The sequence below is a fragment of the Formica exsecta genome, unplaced genomic scaffold (genome assembly GCF_003651465.1).
Source record: "Formica exsecta isolate Colony F162 unplaced genomic scaffold, ASM365146v1 scaffold893, whole genome shotgun sequence".
Lineage (NCBI taxonomy): Eukaryota > Metazoa > Arthropoda > Insecta > Hymenoptera > Formicidae > Formica > Formica exsecta.
The window spans coordinates 351,267-375,588 of NW_021853662.1; the positions used below are offsets into that span (position 1 = coordinate 351,267).

Genomic DNA, 24,322 nt, shown 5'->3' on the forward strand with positions numbered 1-24,322 from the left:
TATAACAAATATTTAAAATTTTTGTAGAGAAATCTCAGTATACATATATGTGAGTTCTAATTCAGCCTTTCTAAAGCGACCCTAAAGCGACTGATTTCAATATGAGACCAATAATAGCTTTCATATTTGAAAACCAAATATGTAGCATAATCTGCGGCATCAATCATGACTGATAATTTATGGCACGTTGACCAGCGACATTACTGTTAGTATATTTACAGATGATCGTGACAAGCGTATAAATAAAATGTAACTACACGAGTATGATTATCAAATATTATAGCAATACTCTTGACAAGAACAAATTAATTTGTTATAGTATATTTAGTATTCAGATAACTCTTTATTTCTCGTGTGCTCATAGGCATTTTTATTTAAATTTTTTCTGTCGTAAAAACTAGGCTTATTTTAATAATTAGATTTTAATTGAATCCTCAATCAGTCGTTTATTTAAATATGATAGCTGTTGCGATTATTAACAATAAAATCATTATAGCTCTTGATAAGCTGTATTGTGAATAAAGCTTGATAGAAGTCGTTTATTTCCAAATGAATAGCCCGATGTATCGATGACAGTCCACTACTTTTCAATGATTGCTGATAAATTCACTGTCAATATTCAAGAGTGAGCACATTCTATACAATATTATTATGTACATTTTGCAAAAATATCGTGCAATTTATTGGACTTTGTGCGGAAATGAATTTTATTCAACGTCGAATTTTTAATATTGTGCTACACTGATCTCAATTTTTTTTTAAATGCACGATGCATTTATTCTTTTGAAGTTTTACTTTTTGTTTTCACATATTTAAATTTTTATTATGCGAGTTCAAGAAAAAACAGAAAGAGAGTAGACTATTACCTTGTGATACACTAGCTCTATTCTCCTATATCATCTTTTGATTATGGCAAAGCGGTATTAAGTATAACTTAATATAGGAAATTAATACGGTATTTATTCTCGTTTGCGCTATCCGTCGCTTTATTATTGTTCCCTGCTTTCATATTATATAAATGTAAAAGCAGTTTTAATATCGTTGAGATGTGGTAATCTTTTCTTCGCGTAATGAAGACGGTAAAAGGCTAAAAAAGTTTTTAAAAAGGTTTTTTTGCCATAAATATAAACATAGCCGCATCAAATTGTCCAACAATGACTAAATAAAGAAATTAGATATTAATATACACAGACGTGCACGTGAGAGTTCTGGCACGTGAAATGTGCTTATCACGCGCGTTAAATTTACGGCATAATGAGTTGATATAAAGGGATTGCGAATGTCTCTTGCGCGCGTAACTGTTGCGAAATTAGTTTTTAAACGTGGCCTATTTTCTAACTACTCTCGAGCAGATTCATTTACGCAAATGTCAGGTTTTCTCTCGTGGGCGAGAACGACGAAAACCGCACCGTTGTGCATTTGCATTTCTAGAAACGGGGGGAAGGTGAGTATAATCTGAAAGCCCAAAGTTCTTCATTTTCTCCACAGGAACGCAAAAGTTGCATCGCTATTGCACTCGCGCCGTCTGCGATACATTAATTAATCGTTCACCGCACTTGAAGTTGAAAACTGTAATATTGAGTTTAATAATATACGTGCGCGAAGTACGAAATTAATATCGCTCGGTTGAATCTCATTGTAGGGCAATTCCGTAGATTGTGACATCTTGAGAATACACGCCTGAATTGTCCTAACGTAATCTTGTTCGGTTGTACATGGTTAATTGTTTTATTAAATAATAGTTGTTTTAATTTTACATTATAATAGCTACCAGTATATTAAGCATTTCTTATATCTCTTTCAATTAAATATAAATCATTAGTGCGCTCATTAGTTCGAAAACTTGGCGTTTACTTAAAGTCTTTTAAATCGAAAGCAATTTAATTTACCGAGTTTTTTATTCCGGGCTTTGTATACATAGCCGGCAGTTATTTGAGCAAACGATTCTGTCTGACCAAAAGCTATTCACGGATTCTGGTGTAACTTGGAAACCGCATGAAATTGTCGGATTATGTAGGTATTCGAAGTAGCTACACTAACGCGTCGGAAATTAATTACTCGCCCATCGTCTTCGCAAATACTTCGTGCAAACAGCATGATACTCTTTGCCGCCATGTAATTTGTGACTGTAAGTCGCAACGTGGAATAAAGAAAATTAATGATTAAGATTAATCATCATTGACTTTTTCAGTGCGTTTATCTCAAGATATTATTATGATATTTACAATAAGATAATTTCTATATTTAATAAAAGAAAGGCTTAATATGCTAAATTAAAAAATGATGATTTATATAAAAATTTTAGGAGACTGCGGATCTTTTTAAAAAGAAACTTGTTGTTGTAAAATTAGAGAATTTCAAATCCCAAAGATATATATGTTCAAAGATTGGATTATCAAGCGTATGTACACTGAAAAAAAAAGAAATTGTTAATTTGACTAAATCCGTTCAACTAATTACCATTTTTTAAATTGAAATATTTATATATTTAAGTCAAATAAGACATATTAAATCTAATATGACGTATATTTGACTCAAATATATAAATATTTCAATAAAAAAAATGGTAATTAGTTGAACGGTTTTAGTCAAGTTAATAATTTTTTTTTCTCAGTGTAGAAATCTTATAATTAAGAGAATATATTATTTAAGAAAATATATTATATTTTTTTCCGAGGGAGTTTATTGGAAATTTAAAGTTTTAGAATTTCGAGTTTTGCATGAAACTTTCAGAAATCAGAGGCCCACGCATTCTTTGGGTAGACAGCATTTTTTCGCCCTTCGTGAAATTCTCTTAACAACGGTACGCGGCATAACAAAATAAAATATCTAAAGAAGATTTGTCGTTTCTTCACAAGAATCTTTGGTAGGATGCTTTCTACCCTCCGTCGCTTAATTCCTTGCCTTCTCGACGAAGTCTGTTTTATTATTCACCGATTTCTAAGAACCCTCTCCTTTCTCAAGATAGGATTCCAGTAAAACAGAATTTCGGCAACGGAGATATAGTGCTTTGATCATCTTATATAATCGTGGGTTACTAAATTTTTTATGCACATTGGAATGTAAATTCCTTACCAATTCAATATTGTTCAGAGTGCGAAAAAATATGCGCGGAAAAATGTGATAAATTAGTAAATGGCTGTTGACTTTTTATCATTTATTTGCAACTTTTAAAGAGGATTAGGAATTATCGATTATCGGAATTTAACGTTGCAGAAATTAAATATGTTAAGCTAAAATATGTATCCGCATTTTAAGTTTTATTTATGTTTTATGTAATTTTGTAATTGGTAATAATGCATTTTCAAAACTTGATAACACAAGATATATTGACATACGTAATATGTAATTAATTTTATTAATTATATAATTAACTTACATTTACGCATGTAACCGCGAACTACTTGTCACGGATCATGTGCTTTGAACTTCTCGAGTGTCCAATTGAGTGTAACTATATTAAAGATTGAAATGATCTAATACACATAGGCAAAAAAAGATACGTATTTTTAATTAAAGTTACCGAGGATAATCTACAGAAAAATACATGTGGAAATAATATAATTATACAATTATAACACAAGATTGATCGAAAAAGTTTGATTTATATGACGATATATATGATATATTGTTTGTTTTATTGTATAATTTAAAATAATGTGAGATAAATTTTTTTATATTGGTTGATTTTTTAGATTAGATTTTTAGAACAAGATGTCGAAAAGTGCAAAAATACCAAATATTCAATTTCACGAGTACGATACTATTAGAAACTTGAAAAGTGCGGTAAAACAAAAATATCTGTAGAATAATTTCAATGATTACAATGCATCAGTTTTTTTCAAATTAACCTGTGAAAATAACTTTAAGATTAAACATAATTAATTTTTTAGATAATAAAAAGAATATTTAATTTAAAAAAGAAAAAAGCATATGCATATTTTATTATGCCGTTTAGTTTAATCGTAATAATTTTAGTGCAAAACGTTAAGAAAACAGATGCAAGTTTTGTGTAAAATAACTACTGAGAATCAGCGATATAAATAATATTTTCTCAACTAAAACGATGAGAGATATATGTTTTGACACGATGCCAATAGCACGCAGTAAATCTATACAAGAAATTATCGTAGTAAAAGCACAAGCAAATTTAAATATCGCAGCTTCGGCTTTCTTTAGACAGAATAATCTAGTTGCTTTTATTAATCGCTTTGTTCGTGTCACTTCCACATATCGCATGGAAAAAGCATAAATGAGAATGCATAAGGTAGGAAGTACACGACAGATAACTTGCGCGGTTGTAAGGATAACAAACGATCCTGTAAATCATTCGGTTAAGAACCACTAATGACCGACATTACTCGCGTCAGGTCAGTTTTTCCAGCTCGCAATGTCATTCATTCGAAAAGCCTCGCAAATCGGAAACGAGTCTGCTGAGTTCGGTTATAAATGCGGCGGTATAATTAGATTTGCTGATTAAATGGTTGATCGATCCTTCTCCTTACTCGTCTCAGCGGTCGGTCTTGATAACACAATGAGAACATGAATCCTGAAAAATGCGTCTTGATTAATTCATTCTCGATTGAGATATTTTTTAATCGATATCAAATTGTATATCGAAGCCCGATTTGTGTTGGAGAAAGTAATATCTTATTTAAATACAAGTGCAGCTTTTAAAATTATAATAAATAAATAATAAATATTTTTAATAAAAATTTAAAGAGTTTTGTGAATTAAATTTTAGCAAGAGATGCGATAGAGGAGGATTTTTAGGCTTTGCATAACATTGAATTGAGTGACCAATTTCATTTTAATAGAATTCTAATTTGGAAGGAATTTATAAAGATATTTAGAACGGTATGTTAAAAGTTGTAAAAAGATATAATTTAAAATTATTATTTTATGTTATATCTCAATTTTTGTTGATTGCGGTATTACGTTAATAGATTGTAAAACACATGGTATAAATTTATATTTGACTATATTCTAATGTTATACAGCAATTGTATATCATTTTTTGTTTACATCGCAATTAAATCTATATTTCACAACGATCTCGTCAGTTATTTTGTATAATTTAATACAATTTCGCTAATGATCTGTCTCCGAAAACTTTCATATGTATTTGTCGCGTCTAAAAACTGTAACCGATAATTATGTGTTCGGTTAATTACGCACGTCGTTTGTTTGGGGAAGGTATCGATTAGTATGCGACTGGTAATATTATGTTTCCGAGATCAGCTCCGATGTAGGATTTTATTATAGTATATAACTGTTTATATCACGAAATTTATAATACATTTGTTACAATGATATTCGTACGATTTGTGATATCGTTGTGATAATTCGACAAAGAAATCATGGGGCAATTCTTTCTGTCGTCTACTCATCCAAGTCCGTCAACACGTTTAGGTGACAAATTATGGCGAGCGGTCGTCTACGTTGACCCGCTTCATTTTCGTTATTCGAGAAAATAGTAAATGAACTCGGCAACAACATCTCATTTGTATGTCTGTCTCTTTTATCTTCCTGTTTTTCATTCTATTATTTCTGTCGTTTATACTGACTCTTACGTATTATTACTTCTCGTCCGACTTGTGTATAATATTTTAGATAAAAACGTGAGAAGCAACTTAAACGAATGAAAACTACGTGCTGATTATTGTGATAATTCTTTCTGATAAAAATTTAGTTTGACTAGTAATTATGTGATATCGTCAGTACTCAAGTTGCATATTGAAATTATTACTGTGCAGTATACAATTCGACGTTGAATCGATATCGCTCGGTAATGGAATTGAATATTTAACTCGATGATATTGGTTCAGCTACCATCGATTGTCGTTTATCTAGTCGTGTTAGCAGCGTAATAACGTCGTATAAAAGTTGAAACGTTGTCATATGCCATGTAAAGTGTTTCTCGCTACATATAAGTGCTAGTAACGTAGACGATTGCTAGCTAAGTAATTACACTGGATTACATTGGATATAAGCTCGGTACACGCAACAGAGTGGAAAGATACATTTTAAATGACGAATTTTACAACGGATAGATCTGTAACTTGTTACGCGCAACATAGATTAGTTGTCAACATGTATCGATTTATAGGTCAATCAGCGCTGATTGTAATTCTATCAAAAGCCGCAACATTTGTCATGCGAGCAATAAACCGTTATATGCTTTTGATTATTCATAGCAATCATTTTTAAACATTGGCGGAATATCATGAGGCACATTACGAAAGTCATTTATCATTATAATTCGTATCTCTTGCGCACATTCATACATGATATAAACAAAAAGACAAAGAAATTTTTTAATAATTATTAAAAGTAAAAATGTTAGATAAAATATATAGATATGTACGATTCATATCTCTCTCTCTTTTCTTTCTATTATTCGAGATAAATAATTCAACACAAAAAAATCTGCCGCTGTAATTATTAAATGTGAATGTAATTAATCAATACTGTTAATGTCTGGTATTAAAATACCATGTGTAATTATTAGATATATTTACAGCCATATTTTTTTCTTTTGTTTGTGTATACATAAATAGATTTCATATATAGAAGATTTAATTATACTAGATATTTGCAATTACAAGAAATTTTCTAAATAAATTTCAATTTTATCATGTTACAGTACCGGATCATATACGACCACGTGTGCACAGTCTACCGGAAAAAGCATATAATCCCAGAGCCAGCGATGACCTCTACAGACTCAGAGCTTTCAGTATCACTCACAAGGGTGTCGTAAATCGGGGTGATTCTATCATTTCCAGGCGCAGCAGAAGCAACACTTCCGTCAATAGTAGCAGGTGAGTTGCTAGACTGACACTCTTTATGATGTTGAGATGCGCGAACGGAATAAATTAATGTTAAATTATTTTACTCGCTTGTGCCGTGCTCACATCTATGCGTTTGTTTTGCGTGGCACATAAATTGGATATTTATGTAGCTCAAAATATGCGAACATAATATAATATGCGATGGACGACTGCATCTTTATGGTGAGCTGCAGGAAGGTATTGCCGGGAAATACATTAGCGCGTGAAATGTATCATGTACTCTCGACATATATAAGTACGTGCTATATTATTTTAAGATAAATATTATTAGAAGTATTATTATATTGAGACTGCTCTTAATTATAAATTGTAGCTATGAAAAGAATCCCACTTCCATTTTATCCATTTAAATATTTAATATCTCTAAGCTTTCAGATAGTCAGACTCAATTAAATAACTATCTCAATTTTCTCTTTTCTTCACATAAAATGCAGTATTACATAAATATTGTATGATACATATATTTAGCTGCATATTTATCGTATGAAGTTTCAAGAAAATTTATAAAGGAGGATTTTTTTCTAAATTTTTAACTATGAAATTTATTCATATATATTTAAGTATATTTACTAACTATTATTGTTGTAAAATAAGCCAGTTTGCTTATAAGTTGGATTTAGAGAAAATTGATTTGATAATGAAAATTTAGGCAATTTGCTTTAACACTTTATATCATATTATAAGGATAATATTATTTTATTCTTTTTCTGATTTGTTCTGTATTTTACAATATGATATCCGCAACAAATCTTGGCAAAATAGATACGCACATACTTAAATTCGCCGCGTATATACAATAAATGTTCCTTCGGATATAAGAAAATCAAATATTAATACCAAAAACCGACCACTTCTCTTGTCTCCATGTCAATATTTATTCTGGGAGTTGGACGAAACAAAGTGTCTCACTCGTTTCACATGCTATTCTGAGCGAGGAAAAAGGAGAGAAATCGACATAGGGGAAGGTATGAGACAGGAAAGTGATGAGACAGAAAAGAGCTCTACAGTATGTCGATAAAGGATCGAAGTGAAGACACCGTAATCTCAAATACGTGATACCACCTTTATAAAATATTTTGTCGCTAATATTTCTTACCCTTAAAATTCTTCTATTATCGCTCTCTCTCTTTCTTTTTACTTTTTTTGTTGTTTCGATGCTACTAATTTGAAGAAGCACACAAGCGAAACAAAGGTAAAAAAAATTCTTTGCGAGTTCACATTGAGGGGATTTAATACTACGACTTGTTAGAAGTTGTTAGGTCGGCCTAATTCCTTTTTTTTGCCTTAAGAAAGCGATGGATCAATGAAGTTTTCCCATGTCTTTTAACGCCATAGCAACAGTGTACAAATTGCCTCAGAGTGCGTATTTTATATAATCATCATAACTTTATCTTACTTTTGAAACTACATTAGGGATTTTTATCGTTAAAATATCAGTCATTATATTAATAACTAAAAAATTTTCTGTTAATTTATTATCGATTTTATAAGTCGTTTTGTAATGAAATATTAATATACCCATTTTTGTCATAAATTATCTGCATCGTTATAAGAACTTCAACAAACTTAAGAGAGGCGGGTTAAATAAGCAGATTGCTATCTCTACGATTAATTTTTTATTTAACTTCAATCGCTCCACTTTAACGGGCGTATCAATTTACTTCTTATTTCCCGAGTACCCTTAGCAACGTTTCTCGTAATAAATCTCCGGTACACTCAAATTTTAATGTCTCCCCACTTAGGAAATTAAACGAAGCGAGTTGTAAACTACTTCATGAGGTTACGCAGAAATTGCAGATAGAGTTCAACGTTTTGCAACTAGATTATTTTTGTTCGTGAATTGTATTGGAAACGAAATAACTCTCATAAATAAAGTGCAACTGAGGAGGTCAGGAACGCGCTCCAGTGAATTGGAAAAATTTTTTCACGCATAGTGGGTATTGGACAATATAGATAAGTATGTCGCCTGAGAACTCGAAATCTCAGAGGTCGCAATCCATTCTCGTAAGAACATGAATATTTCTCCAAAATATATAGATGTGTGAGCCTCCTAAGAAAGAAATTGATCGAGGAATTAACTTTTTTGCTATAACTTAAAGATCAACTTTATATGTGTGTCTGTGTATATTGAATGTTTCTATAAAATTAAGCAATTAAAAAAGATGATAGTGAAGATTATGAGAATATATTTTTTATTTTATATATATTGTAAATACTTTCTTATTATTTTTATTTTAATAATTACAATTAAAAAAAATATATATATATTTTTCCTATTTGATTTTATTTGAAATATGTTTTTGGAACTATGGTATAAAACGCGATCGTTATTTAATCTTATATATTTTTAGTTGGTCTTGTTGTCGATATTGCTATTATTATTTTTTGGAAGCATAAGTCTTCTATAAATTCGTAACTATGAAATGTAGGATGATATAGTTGTGATAAAATTTCAATAAGTAATCTGGCATAAATATCCCCGAAAGGAACATATAATCCACCTTCAATTTCCGCGATAAAAAGAAACAAAAATAGATGCACGTGGATATTTATTGTAGAGCAATATTTTAGCACGCCAATAAAGCTATGATAAAGAATCTTTGATAAATAGTCTTTATATGAACAAGATCAATAATTTCTTCGTGTTCTTTTATTTGCAATTAACGAAAATGTTTGTCTTTTATTTTTATTGTTTGTTCTTGAATCGACGAATAAATTTTCAAATGAAAGCTTTTACTGGTTGAATATTTCTTGAAAATCGATTTTATCTCTGTTGAATGTTTCTTTTATCGACATATTTTACTTCTATTATATACTTGTCTAAACAAGAATCTTGTCTATGATGAAATATGATGGATTGTTTGAGTTCATTCTGGAATAAGCGATAGATATCATGTCAGCGAGGCTCCTTTGACATTCAGGATGAAATCATCCTTCAAAGTTATATTCACAGTATGGTAAATCTGAAAGTTTATCATGTTCTGGTTAAAAGATTGTAGGCGTCAAAGAAAATCGCTATATTCGCTCAAAAAGAGAAACTTTTTTCCAAATATATCTTTAGGTATATAGTCCTGGGTTTCTTGGAGTGCGAAAAAGATAACATGTGACGAAGTTAACTAAAATATATCAAGCTTTGGGAGGATTTTTTTTCCAAAGGATCCTATTCGCATTAATTTAAAGTGAATATTGCTTTGCAAAGGTCATTTCGTTTCTGTCAACCAAATATTCGGTCACATAAAAGAGAACCTTCTGCGTCAAATAACGAGTCACTGACGATATATGATCTATTTCTTTCCATCCAAGATTTCTGAATGGACATTGGATGGTTGTCTCGATGATGTATGTGTGTGACTTGCGAGGATTCCTATAAACGATCCATCTCGGTTAAATCAGCGTCACGCTTTTGTGATCGAGTATATTAAAACGCGGCAGAAATGATTCAAGTAAAATATATATTGAACTTAATGATTCTTAATGCTATAAGTTCTAAAAATTTGCACGCAGTAATTGACTGGCATTTTGTTTTATAAGATATAAATTAAATGAGTTTAATAATTTTAATGAAGAGGCTGCTTGAAAATTCTATCACTATTTAATGTTTGTAGCAGCTGTTTTTAAGGAATAAATGTGAAATAATATAATCATAGATTCATGAAAAAATTGCGGTTACTCGCACATCAAATATTAATTCACTATATAATACTCTCTGACCGCGATAAATTTCGCATGATTAAAGAAGCATCTCTTTCTGTAAGTTTTTATGGGGATTTTTAGAGTTTTAAATCAATCGCGGGAAACGGAAGTTAACTCGCTATAAGACGCGGAATCAAATGCTTCCTGTGGATCATTCGATCCGTGTTCCGCAATCGGTAAAGCGTTCGAGAATTCCCATATCCTCCCGAGTATATTTGCTCCATTTACCTGGGCGACAGGATATTGAAACCCCGTTCTGTTACCGCCAAGATCCCAATCTCTTCTCCCTTTTTTCCCATATGCGCTTCCCCTCGGGAGACAGTCACTTCTCGTGAATTCTAAAGGCATACGTTATACTGAACTTAGCGCGATACTAAAACTTTCATCGTCGTTTATTGCGTGTCCCGCAGGGCGTTGGAAGCGCTACTTAATCTTAGAGGGTGCCACCCTTGCCCGATAGCTTCTCTTTATCGCTTGACCTAATGTACTCGATATCCGCCTTTCCTCAAATCATATTTCCTTTCCTCTACACAGTTCTTTCTGTCACTGTCGGGCCGTAGTCGTACGTGTCAGCTCCGTTTGATATTATATTGCAAAAGGACACGGAGAATGTGAGAGAGAAAAGAAATGATATGAAAAAATTGCGATTTATTTTAATAGCATGTGGTAAAAGCTACTCGAAGGCTACCTTCTTTTTGAATCTTTTTAGCATTAGTTTTGTGCTGGCTAATGTTACAAAACTTTATTGCACTTATGATAAATTACAATTAGAATTGCCTCATCTCATTGGTATATATACTAGTTTTGTATTATAGCTAGAAATCTAAGAAATACGAAAATGGAAATATTTCTTTTAATTTTTAATCTCCATTTAAATATGCGTAGATTTTATTCAAAATATACGAAAATTCTAAATTCATGTTTATGTCAATCTGTATTAATTATATATATGTTAACTTATTTATGAATATGTACTTGATAAATTAGAAAATGATCGATTCTTTCTGCAATAATTTTAGTTTACACGACAGAGAGAAATAATTAATTAATTATAAACTATGTAATTAAAATAAGAAAGGGTCAATGAACAAACGTGCTAACGTAATGTCTTAAAAATTTAATTATACAAAGATAAATGAGTAGTCACATATGTCAAGCGCTCTTACTCGAAGGATTGACAGCGATGTGTCGATTAGGAAAAAAAAACACTCGAAAGAAAGAAGGAAATGTTGAGTTGCTATTTGGCGGCGAACCACATCGATTGGATGAGGGCCAGAGACTTCCGAGCATTCCTTCGCGGGCACATTTTCAATTTGTTCCTCTCCATTCGTCTCCTCTGACTCGTGGTATTTCTTCTCGTCGTCTCGTCGCATAGCGAGACTGCGACGAACTCGTTATTTCGGTGCACAACCCTGACAAGTGAACGCCTTGACCCGTCAATTCGATTCTCCCATTTCCGTTCGATTATCGATCGTGGATCCTCGTGGTAGAAATTGGAGAAGAGGTTACGGAATTCCGTCGTTGATTTTCTTTCGATGCTTATGTGATTTCGAGTAATTTATCATTTCTGATATGACGTGAATATTTTTCTTGCAGAAGGAATAGCATAATCGAATCAAGTAGCGTCCGAAGATGAATCTTCAAACACGATGAATCAAATCGAACCGAATATTATCGCGTTTCTAGCTTTTCCCCGCGTGATGTCTTTTTTATTGAAAGGATTTATATTACTTTAATCACACTAATCGCTATACTCGACCGATTCCTCGTACTCCACCGATTGATGTGATTTGTTGGATGAGGAAGAGACGGATTTAACCGAGGTCGATGACTCTACAATTGACTTCGTCTGGACGCTCTGTACGGATTTCACTGTCGAGACGGATTTCGTTGCTGCCGTTACATTCATTGATTGCTCGATGAGGCTGCTGCTCGAATCGTTCACTGAAAGAATACCGCATAACTTTTATACGATTGGATTTAGTACTTTAAAGATTCTCGAATGATTCGCTTAAAAGATCGATTCAAAGTTTTATTTGTTGAATATATTATATTTTTATTAGATTGCAATATATTCACATAATTAATAGATTTTATGAATGATTCAGTTGATATTATATGAAAATAGGATATAATTTATCGTGTATTTAAAATAATATTAAAAATGCATGAGAAGAATATAAAGGTAGATAAATAAGTATATGAAATGGAAGGATTACAAATAAATTAATAGATAATATACGTACATTAGAAATGTGACTATAGTTAATTGATAAATTAAGAATATATAGCCATAACCATTATTAATAATGCAATAGATTTTATGCAACACACACGTGGACTTGTCAAAAATTGAACAAAAATAAAATGGATAGATATATTATAATATACATCTGCAAGTCGTAAGGACTACGCACGTTATCACTCAAGATTACGATATTTCTCATTTTTGTATAAAAACTTGAAACTGCGTATCTAATAGAAAACTTGTTCGATTCGAGCGTTATTAATTTCAATCTATTGAAAGTTAAGCTATTCGAAAGCAAAGTGCAAAGCGCAAGAGATATTTTTAATTAAAAACGTAATTCTGAAGCAGATAAAATATTAATAAATGCAGCTGTAATAATTTCAATAGAACTGAAACGTAAAATCCAATTTATTGTTAGCCTACCTTTGGCAACTTCCATGATGAAACTTACGGCGCTTTCAATGGGGCTTACGAGGACAATACAATAATGACGCGAACTATCCGAGATTAAATTCACGAATGGTAAGGATGTCGGAGCTTCGGGTTATTCTAAACTGGTAGCATGATGGCGGAGAGGGGAAGTCTACGATCACGTGGCAAGAGATCAACAAGCGGGGGGAAACGTGAAAAACTACGATGTGGAATATTCGTGGAATCTCGATCGGTGGTAGCGTGCAATGTGGGTGCAATGCTGAGTCAATGCTCTTGTGCATTTTATAATGACGTTCCGCGAATGATCGCTTATAATTTTTTACTTTCCCGGCGATATTTAGAAATAATATTAGGCAAGATAAATTTCGTCTAAAGCGATAGTACACGATAAGAAAATATAATGAAAAAAGGGGGATACTCTTAAAATCTAATTTTAATCTTTACTAAATCTCTTTTTTATTGGCATTATATTATGTATATAATTAATGCCAAAAAAATTACTTTGTTTGCGTATATACTGTAAAATTGTATACATGAATTTTTATCGATACATTTTATAATAGTTTCTATATTGTTATGTGAGGTATACAATTTTTGCATTCCTTTTTTCAATATTTTAACATATAAAATATAAATGTACATTACTTAATTGTTACTAGAAAAAATACGAGATAGTTGTTTCCCTTTTGACCGATCTACAATCTTTCGAAATGTAATTCATGCTAACGTACACGCAGCTTCATTTATTCTTTTATTTCTTGTTTACACTAGCACTAGATTGTTCATTCTAATCTACGTTTATTCGAGCTTCTCGTAAAATATGCAATTCTTTACTTCTTTCTCGAAACGGGGTTCTCTAATGCAATCTTCATATTTACGCAACCGTCGAATAAAATGAATAAATGAAAGGTTTTCCGGGAAAACATTACAAATGGACTTTTAGTGGAAATAAATTTTATATAATGTATGGTAAATAATAAATTTCATAAATTTCATAATTTGGAGATAGTAACTCGTAACTCTAGAAAATTTCTACATATGTATATTTATATATAATATTGTATAAAATTATTGAAATTATTTTATGTAAAATATTTTATTAAATAAATGGATTTACTTTTCTGTAAAGCTTGAAAATAGCACGATGCTTGTAATTTTTACGAGGAGAGATAGCGTGTCATGATAGCACGGATGATGTTTCATACGATGCAAAAAAGAAAAAAAGAAAAAAAAACAGACAATAACATATCACAACAATGTTTTATTTATGCGATACTGTCGTCAGAAGATATCAAAAGCTTTGGATTTCTAAATTCGACGATTTAATATTACAATTTGAAGCCAACAAAGCATAGTCTATTTTTGTACGGCCCAGGATGTTCTCCCTCGCAAAATCGTCAATACAGCCCCGTCCTGCTGCAAGCAGTCGCCGTTGTATTATAGAAATATCGTGAGGAGGACATTTGATTATTTCGTGCAGAACCTACCAAGAAATAAATGAAAATCATGGAAAAGTTACGCGTCTCCCATAATAAGAATTTCACAAAAGAAATTGCTTGGACTTTTATAAAAAGCCAACATGTAGGCAATCTCAATAAAATTAGGGTCAGTTTCAGAGTAGAATAACAAGCAAATAATCATGTATTTTTCTCTTTAAGATTTCTAAATAAAGTACATAATTCATTATCTCAAGAAATTACACTTCAACTGTGATACTGTGAGATTATTATGAAAAAATTGAGATTTTTTAACTAATTTTGTAACTAATCACTAATTATGATTTTTTCTTTGACGTATTAATCTGTCTAATAATAGATTTGATAATAGGACTAAATCTTAATAACAAGACTAAAATTTTTACCTTCTTTTTTTTTAATAATAGAGAAGGTTTAAAATGCAACGTACAGTCACAGTAGATGTAAATATATTGTGTATACAACGTACACGTGTCGCGAAAATCACTTCGGTAAACAAGCGCACATGCAGCGACGTTGTTACGCTTTGCGAGAGACGAAAGCTCGCGGATAAGCACGCTTTTGCATTGAATAATGGCGAAAAGTTACGTCGTCGGTCGACAGAATGGAAAGCAACGCGTTAAACGGCCATTACTATGGCAAATCCGCGAGAATTAAACTGCGCTCGGAAAGTTTGCAGATCTATCCCGAGTGCCTGAGATATTCTCTTTGCACGATGATGATGCGCTTAAAATTTAACGACATGCAACTGTCGTGCAACGCGACGGGAATTTTTCCCGGAAAATTATGTATGGTTTCGAGATAAAGATAATTTTTTTAATAAAAAAATTCTAACAGGAAAGTTTTTTTTAATGCATGAAAAGAAGAATGGCATTGTGAAAAATTAAAAATCATATTTTGCGAGTTTTTTTTCATTTCATGATAGGTTTGGTTTGTTGAAAAGGAATAGATTAATTTTTAATATTCTTGTAGAGAATAGTTCGTTTGAAGGTAATTGAGTCATTCGGTATGCGCACGTCGTTTATGCAAAATATGCATTTCATTTCTCAAATTGAGTAATTATTTATATTGTGTTTTCTTGGCGCTAGTTAAGAAACGTCACTGATGGATCAATAGTCGCAAATGAATCGCACTTGCATTTTCTCGCTTCGAAAACATTGAATAAATATTTATCGCATTTTAACGCGGTCTTACATTGTGTCTTCTCTTTGTTTGTAGTAAATTATAAAAATATTAGTGAATTCTCTGGTTCTGAGACGGCTTCTCAAAACTGCAGTCATCGTCCATTTAAGACTCAAGTGATCATTGATTTGATCGTTCTTCTTGTCCGGGAAAGAATGACTCACAGTGCTGTTTCTTGCCAATTCTCTCGACAGAATCTCGCATAGTGATCGTCATCGATGATTCAGATATTAGCATTCTAAGAGAACAGAGAGAATTTCTAACTTAAGAGAATTTGACGTTGTCATGGATTTCGTCCAAAATAACGTTACGCAGACGATGAGTTTTGACGCCGGCTATAGTTGGCCAACGTTGAAAAATATAATAATTACTCAAGTCATTATTTCGACGTGCGAGCGTCTAATTGTGAATTTTCTCTTGGCGGAATTTACAGGTGACACTAACCGTGAGATAAACTGCTCGGCTTACCACGCCGTAGCAATGCTATCTTGGTACTGAAGGTTGCAAATTTATTTATGTCATAAGAATTGGTGAATTATGTCATAATTAAATTAATGTTATAAGATTGCTGTATAAATTGTTGTAAAGAAATATAACATATACATATAAACGGTAAGCGGTAGTAAAATCTCAAAATTTTTTCTAACGATATACCGCTGTTAAATTGTTTGAAGAATTTATTATTACAATTATGATCTGATGAATTTACAGTAATCTTAGATTTAACGGTAAATTTGGTTAATATTAACAGCTTTTGCAATGTTACCCTTTATGTGTATCTAAAAATGAATAATATTTTTAAAGAGAAATGCACACACACACACATGGACACACATACAATTAACAATTTTATTCATAACTTTTTCGGGGCGCGAAAAAATTACATATGTAATGTAGTCACGTTCACTTTGTCTTGTATCCAACCTCTGGTATGCGAGCATCACCAGCTTCACGAAGTAAGCGAGTAACATCTCGTTAGCGCGTCTCTCAAAATAGTTACGACTTTGCCGGTGCTCGTTGTAAGCTCAGTTTTATTACCGACCGGATTTTTCGTTGTACGGGTGAGATGTAAGCTGAAAGAGAAATATTTTTAACTCAAAAAGCGTTAAAAGGTATTTTTATTGTAGTCGCCTCCACGAAAAACTATTTCACTGTCCAATCATTTATTATTGATTTCTCTCTTGTGTTGGAATCGTCCATCAACCCTCTTTTTTTCTGCGGACGTCACAATATATGTTTTTATATTTTACATTTAATTATTTAACAGGCTTCTTTCTCTCACGATTTCGTTGAATAAAACAAAAATCAGTATTCAGCGTGAAATTATAATTTGACCTCAATCTTATGATAATAAAATTATAAACATATATCAAAAATATTTCTTAATTTAGAAGCAGAAAATAATTTATTTATATATTTCTTAACAAATACTTTTGCAACTTACATTTTATATATGTTTTTTGATAAGAAAAAATGTATGATATTAAAGATTTATCTCCAGAAAAACCTTCTAAAAATTTTACATAATTTAGAATATAAGATGATCTTTCTTTGAATAATTAAAGCTGCAAAGAAAACCTGCAACTTCGAGAATCGAAGTTGAGAATTTGAAAACTTAGTATTCAATAAATTATTTGTCATAGAAAATATATTCTGTAAAATTTAATCTTTCAGGATATAAGATACGGGATTATACATATAAATATGATCTGTCATCGCAAATAGGATTTTTCTGTCTTCCAAGCAACGATAAAATGAAAGAAATTTTTTGAGCGACAGCTGTTTTATCTTCAAGCTTAATATATTGCGCAGATTTTCCGTTCTTGCGGATGCGTTTCCACGTCTCTCCAAATAGACGAGGCAAATATTTGCGTTTGTTTTCTCCTTTTACTTTGCTGTCTTTCTGCCTCTCTCTTTTTCTTACCCTCCATTTTGACATACCCAAGCACACATATGCACGGATATGTTTCCACATGTGCCAAGCATAACTGCTACGTATTGTTCTTGGCTGAAATACGTATTTACATCCGACCAGAAAACCCTTAGTGAGCTATGGATCAGAGTGTATGTAGTGCAACGAGAACGGTCTTTTAATTGGAACCATAATTAATCTGCCATCTCCGGCAACCTCTAAAAGTCATACTCGTTTTTTGGAAGCGAAATTAACTCTCGATAATAGAGTTGCTTTAAAGGAATGATGAAGATTCTTTACGTAACGTCATATTAATTATTTTGCATTAATAACATACAATTTTTTTTAGAAGATTTTTCTTTATTATTATACATTTCTCTACTTTAAGTATGTGAGTGAAAATTGATAATATTACACAAAGCAACAATGAACAATTCTTCACGTTATTTCGTATTAAGGATAACGTATCAAAAAAGTTAATCCGACACGTGCAATCAATTTGTAATCCGAGTGTGGCAAACATTTCGGCTTTATGATGGAAATTCTCAAAGGTACGCTTCTTTTTTAACTAACGGGAAAATGAAATTATAAAACAATATTTTTTAATATTTGCATCTCGAATTACATATTCTTTCTCGGAAATATACGTTATTTATGTTCAATATGTGATATATACCTAACGATGGCAAACATTCGTGAGACTAAAATTTTTTAAGTTTGTTATTTATTAAGTCATACATTTTTCATTAGCTAAAAGAGCTTAAAAATTGTTCAATAAAAAAATTTCTACTGTTCGACATTTTAAACGATTTTTTTCTGTTATATTTTACTTTCTCACAAAAAAAGTGCAGTTTTTATTTTGTGCAACATTTTCGGCACAAATCATTTGTAAAAGCTCAACTCACGCTTGCTTTTTGACGTGGAACATAGATCGCTCTGGACTCGTTACTTTCACGAACCATAGATCAACCGCGCGACCTTTTCGGGTCACGGACATTGGCGATCGTATAACCCATCCAGCCGAGGGGGTTCTATAGTAATAGCCTTTTTGGATCGCACAGCGGTTACGGATCAGCGAGCTTAGCGAGGAAATACGGTGGAATTTAACTATGTCGCATATCTCTTTAGTTACAGTATCGGGCCATTAATTATAAATTACTGCCCGAATAATTTCTTTAAAGTAATACACGCGCAATTTATGATTAATATAATTTCTATAAAAACCACTTATTTTAAAATTAACGAAATTTACTGCTGAACTTTAGAATTTATTGTTGAACTTTAGAATTTGCTTGCAAAAATCGTTAATAGCTTGGTTAAATTTTTTTGAAGCTCTGATGTTTTTATTATATTACGCAAATATTATTTTAATATAAGTAGGGATTGTGTCTATATCAATTAAAATACTCGATAAAAATCTCAGGGTGAGTAAAAAATTCACATTAACTTACTTTACGAACGAGGCTTCAATGGCGTAATGGCTACATTTAATGGATTTCAAAATCGATCGGTAGATTTCAGGACTTTTAACGCTATATTCAATAAATCCGATATTTTTATTTAGTGACTTTGCTAACAGAAAAACGAATTCTTTTGTTTGGCATTGGAGTCGAAGAGACAATCGTTATTGTAACTATGTTACGCATATATGGCGAAACGAATTCACCGAAATGAAACATGTGAAACATGTGAAAAATTCAGAGGGAGATTTTATTTTACGATGCGTGATGAAATCGTTACTTCTGATTGTGTAGCGGGATTAATAATAGATGTTCAGGCAATCGTGTAATTCGTATTATCAATCATACGCGCTTTTATTTCTTTATATTCGCGTTCGAAAAAAATATGTTGTAATATTATATTTATTAAATAATAGATAATTAATAAAATAGTATTAAAATATTATCACGATATTGACATTGATATTTTATAATATTTTATAACAGTTTTTCTCATATACAGATTTGATAATTACAGTGACAGAGTAATAAAAAAATATTTCCGGAACAGAAATTTGGTTTTTCTTGACGACTCATTTACTGCGTTTATGGCGAGAAACTCGGGAATGTTTAATGTATTTGGTGATCTTAAAATTTAATTGTGGGAAAAATTAATGTCACAGCTGAGGCAAACGATCGGGTCGACGCGTTACTTGCGAGGCTTGATCAAGGATTTTGTCGAGCAGTTTCGCACCATTACCCCTCACGCCATTTAGATATTTTGAAGAGTTTTTCTGCAGTTGGATCATTTTATTAATGTTACGATAGGGGTGCATTGATGTGAAGTTGTTGGGAAAAACATCGTTTTTGTGCTCGGAAGCAATATTGGATTTTGATTTAACATACATTTGCAGATTATTGAAATATATTACATTTTGTTATCAAATCTGCGAAATTCCCTTTAATTCTTTTAAGTTATGCGATTCCACATTCTTCTTTTTAATCCAAATAGATTATTTCCAACAAAATAGCAAATTGAAAGAGAAGAATATAAAACTATTAAGAATATAAAACTATTTTAAAATCATTGCATCGCGATACAAAGCTTTATTCTAATTCCGGCATTGTAACATTAATAATTTAATATTAATTTACGATGAGTTATATTATGTTTGTGCGAATAATTTGCTGTTGCCTCGAGATAGAATTTTGAAAAGAAATATTGGGAGGATGGTGGAAGATGCATTGATGTAGAGTCGTTAGGAAAATGTTTGTTTTTATGCTTTGTCAAGTTTTCTGTTTAACACTATTCTTTTTATTATTAAAATTAATTATTTTCATAAAAATCTTTTCTGCAAACTCATTCATATACAAAAAATAGCATTTTATTATATCTATGAAAAAAATTAATAATGCAAGAAATATGAAAAATAAAAAATTAGAATAAAAGACAATTTCAAAATTATTTCTAAGTTTATATTATTTTAGTTTCAACTTTTCAATATTTATGACATGTATATTATTTTGTAAAAATATGCGCTTTTTTTTCGAAAATAGTACATTAGCTGATCCTTCGGGGGAAATACTAAAGAAAATCATGTAAAGCAAACGACTTGAGATATTATATCATATTTATCTGCTCGGAATTACAGCGGTGATGAAGAGAAGAGACATAGCCTTGTTAGCTTCTGGAGAAATGTGGATATCTTTCGATCTGTCTACGTGTAAATCGCGTAATTGGATATTGCCGTGGGCAGAAAATATGCCATGGGTAGAAAATAAGGCGGAAAATGTTCTCAGAAATATAGCGCAAATTCATCGAGATTTGTAGTCTTGACCTTATATCTGAAAATTAAGTATAATATCTTCCGCTTCGAACGGTAAATTCTTAGAAAGTACTTTCATATTTTTATTGTATTGATTACATTCGAGATATCAGTACTTTAATATGTGTTTTGTTAAAGAGAAGATAAAATTTGTTGTCGTATGCGGAATAATTTTAGTAATTGAATTAACTATATTATTTTTGCAACGTTTTGTGCACAAGCTTAATATGTAATTGCAAAAGTAAATTATAGTAAATATCTATGTAATGAAACAAGATGTAATTTTAATATAGTTTCATACATCGAGCATTATTCAAATGACGGTTAAATAAACAAGTATTAGCAGATACTGATATATTTTGAAAAATATATGTTTAATTTGATATATATTCTATTATATAACTATATTTTTGTGCAAGTTTATTAGATTTAAAACGTTAAAACGTTTTATTAGATTAAAATATTTTAATAAATCTCTTTATATTTTCTATTGCGTATATATAGAAATGATAAATGTGACCGATATGTATATTTCTATTTTAAATGAGCGATTTAATGAAGAACCATTTTAAGATACTATCGACAAGATCCTTTCTATCGATAACAGATGTCTTTAATTCTATTTCTGTATTTTTATTGCAGACAAGCATATTGTCGAGAATAATCCTATGTGGAAACTCTAATATAACATCAATCCCGTTTTATTTACGTACTATTGTCTGATTTTAAACATAATGATGGCTCTTGTGTATATTCTTGAGTATATGCCGTAATTTTAATAAGCAAGTGATTTAACGATAAACTGAACCACTGAACCACTCTTTTGTACAATTTTTCCCTCTTTTTAGTTTATCACGTAAAATAAAAGTTAATAATATTAATCATATAAAATGCTTCACGATTTCACGATTGATAACCGATACATATTTATAAAATATATCGCACTGATAGTACGCACAATTAAATTTTCTTGTTAAAATTTTGATCTGATTTGAAAATAACCGTATATCATTTGTGCGCGAGTATGATGCGAGTATTGACATTTGTAATCTGTGAACTTATCAAAGTTAAGCTGGCTCGGCTTATCGGCCATTAGGAAACGCCGAAATCCATCGGATTGATATTGTACACTGGCGGACGGGTGAAATGCGATAATTATTATAGCCGAGCCGGTACCAAAGCCGGTGGCTAGCTCAAAGTTGTGGTATTGTTCAAACAAGGACGTTACATACAACCTATGTACATAAATGCTTATATATGGTAGTTTATTGCAACAGTATTTGTTGTGCGATCAAATCGATGCTCGGTCGACCGTACATAATATTATCTAATAAAGGAATATAATCGTGGGATTTTAAAGTATTTAAAAGACTTCTAAAGAAAATTAATGTTAAAAACAGCTCTGAACATGACAGCTCTGTCAAAGTATTTTACTTGTGGAAGATTAATGTAAAGGATTAGACGGTAGCTCTGCAAAAATTTCCGAGGAAGAAACTTCTTTCTTTGCAATTCAAAATTATAATATTTTTTCGATGGATACAATTTATTTATAATAAACGCATTTTGCATTAGCTGTATATGCTTTCAAACATTAATAAACATATGTAGGTATTAGAGAATGCACGAAGCAGCGTATATATTATTCTGAAAAGATCAAAGAGAATATTGCGACGACTAATTATTTAAATGAAAAATTTGACGGAAATTTAATTATCATTTTTATGATATATCTATGTGTGTTGAAAAGAATACACATGATCATATTATATATTAACAAAGATTTCTCGTCGACAAATTTTCATAAGATTTAAATGGAAGGCAAGGATGTGAAAGACAGAAATGTGGAAGATAGGGATGTGGAAAACAGGGATGTGGAAGACAGAGAAAAACGAGAATATATGTTTTACGTATTCTCGACATGATACAGATAAAAGCAAGAGCAAAATAATATTGTATGGATCTAAATAATGTAATAAGTAAAACATGTAGAGAGATATGAAGATTTGCCATGAGAAAGGCTTTATATTCTCTATATTCTCAAAATGATTGTTTCATACATAAAAAGAGCTCTACCTGATAAGATTAATATAATTGTGAAATGTCATTTATAAGAACATTTACGATTTACGAGAATACAAATAAATTTATGTATTCTTTTTTACAAACAAATAGATATTAATTAGAAAAATAATTTTCTTTGCCGTTTCGATAATTTTGCTATTAATAACACTTGTCTGTATTAATATTTCAAATATTTCATTATGATCATCGCGATACTTAATATCTTTTTTCTTTTGCTTCTAGAAACAGCAATGTTTCGGGGGAGAGATCACCATTTGAAGGCTCTTGTTGCAGTGGGCAAGACGCTAGCACCGATAGCGATATTGAGGAAACTATTTCAAAGTATAGGGTAATCTTGCTGGGAGACTCCGGTGTGGGAAAGACGGCTTTGGTCTCGCAATTCATGACAAGCGAATACATAAACACGTACGATGCCAGTCTAGGTAAGTCTGTGCACCCTCGCACGTAGAACAATGCCGTGACACCCTTCAACAAGACACGTAGAAACTCAAGATTTTCCATTAAAAGGATTGATTACCTGCATCTTTGATATAGGATTTTGCATCACGACAATTGACGTAATTCCACATAAAGTGTGTCTCAAAAGGATGGTTACGCATTGCAATAATTTCCAACAGTTCTTTCTCTTTTCAATGAACGTAATTGTTTATCAGTGTTTTTAAATTCTCTCTCTTTTTCTAATCTTTTATTATTTACCGAGAAAAACAAAGCAAGAAATTTGAAACACTCTATACATTTCTACAGAGATACACATATATTGAAAAATTTCTTTTTTGCTGATAATAATGTCATTTGATAAAAATTTTGTCCTCTCGATGTCCATTCGCTGATTCGTATTTTTATACTTTGTTTAAGCGCAGACTCGTTGAGCGATAATAGAATCGATCAAATGGGGCTTTTACTATTTAATTAACCTTTTCTGATATAATTAATTAACTTTTAATTAAAACTAACGTCCTTAAAGACATATGGCAACCAATCTCTCGGATCGCGCACGGTGCAGACACGCTACGCCCACTTCTCTGAAAAGCAAAGGTAGTTAATAATAACGCGGAAAGAAAAATTCACTTTACTCGCTTTGCATCCACGTTGGATCGCGCGGCTTTGAAACTCGACAGGCATATTGCATGAAGAGGCCAATTCCGCATCCTCACGCAATTCCGGTCACAGCATGTAGCA

The 24,322-nt window shown here is 31.5% G+C and overlaps 1 protein-coding gene and 1 long non-coding RNA gene across 4 annotated transcripts in view; one reads left to right on the forward strand and one right to left on the reverse strand.

Annotated features, from left to right (window-relative positions):
* Positions 1–24,322, forward strand: part of LOC115244938 — a 39,218-nt gene that overhangs the window by 6,036 nt on the left and 8,860 nt on the right. For all 3 annotated transcript variants that reach the window (XM_029822961.1, XM_029822962.1, XM_029822963.1), the window contains 2 exons: positions 6,647–6,824; positions 23,366–23,565. In XM_029822961.1, the coding sequence (XP_029678821.1) occupies positions 6,647–6,824; positions 23,366–23,565 (378 nt within the window). The remainder of the gene's footprint in view (positions 1–6,646; positions 6,825–23,365; positions 23,566–24,322) is intronic.
* On the reverse strand, positions 11,650–13,451 carry LOC115244940. Its single transcript, XR_003885459.1, has 2 exons — positions 13,219–13,451; positions 11,650–12,491 (listed from the first exon to the last, which is right to left on the reverse strand). It is a non-coding gene; the product is annotated as an uncharacterized LOC115244940 (long non-coding RNA).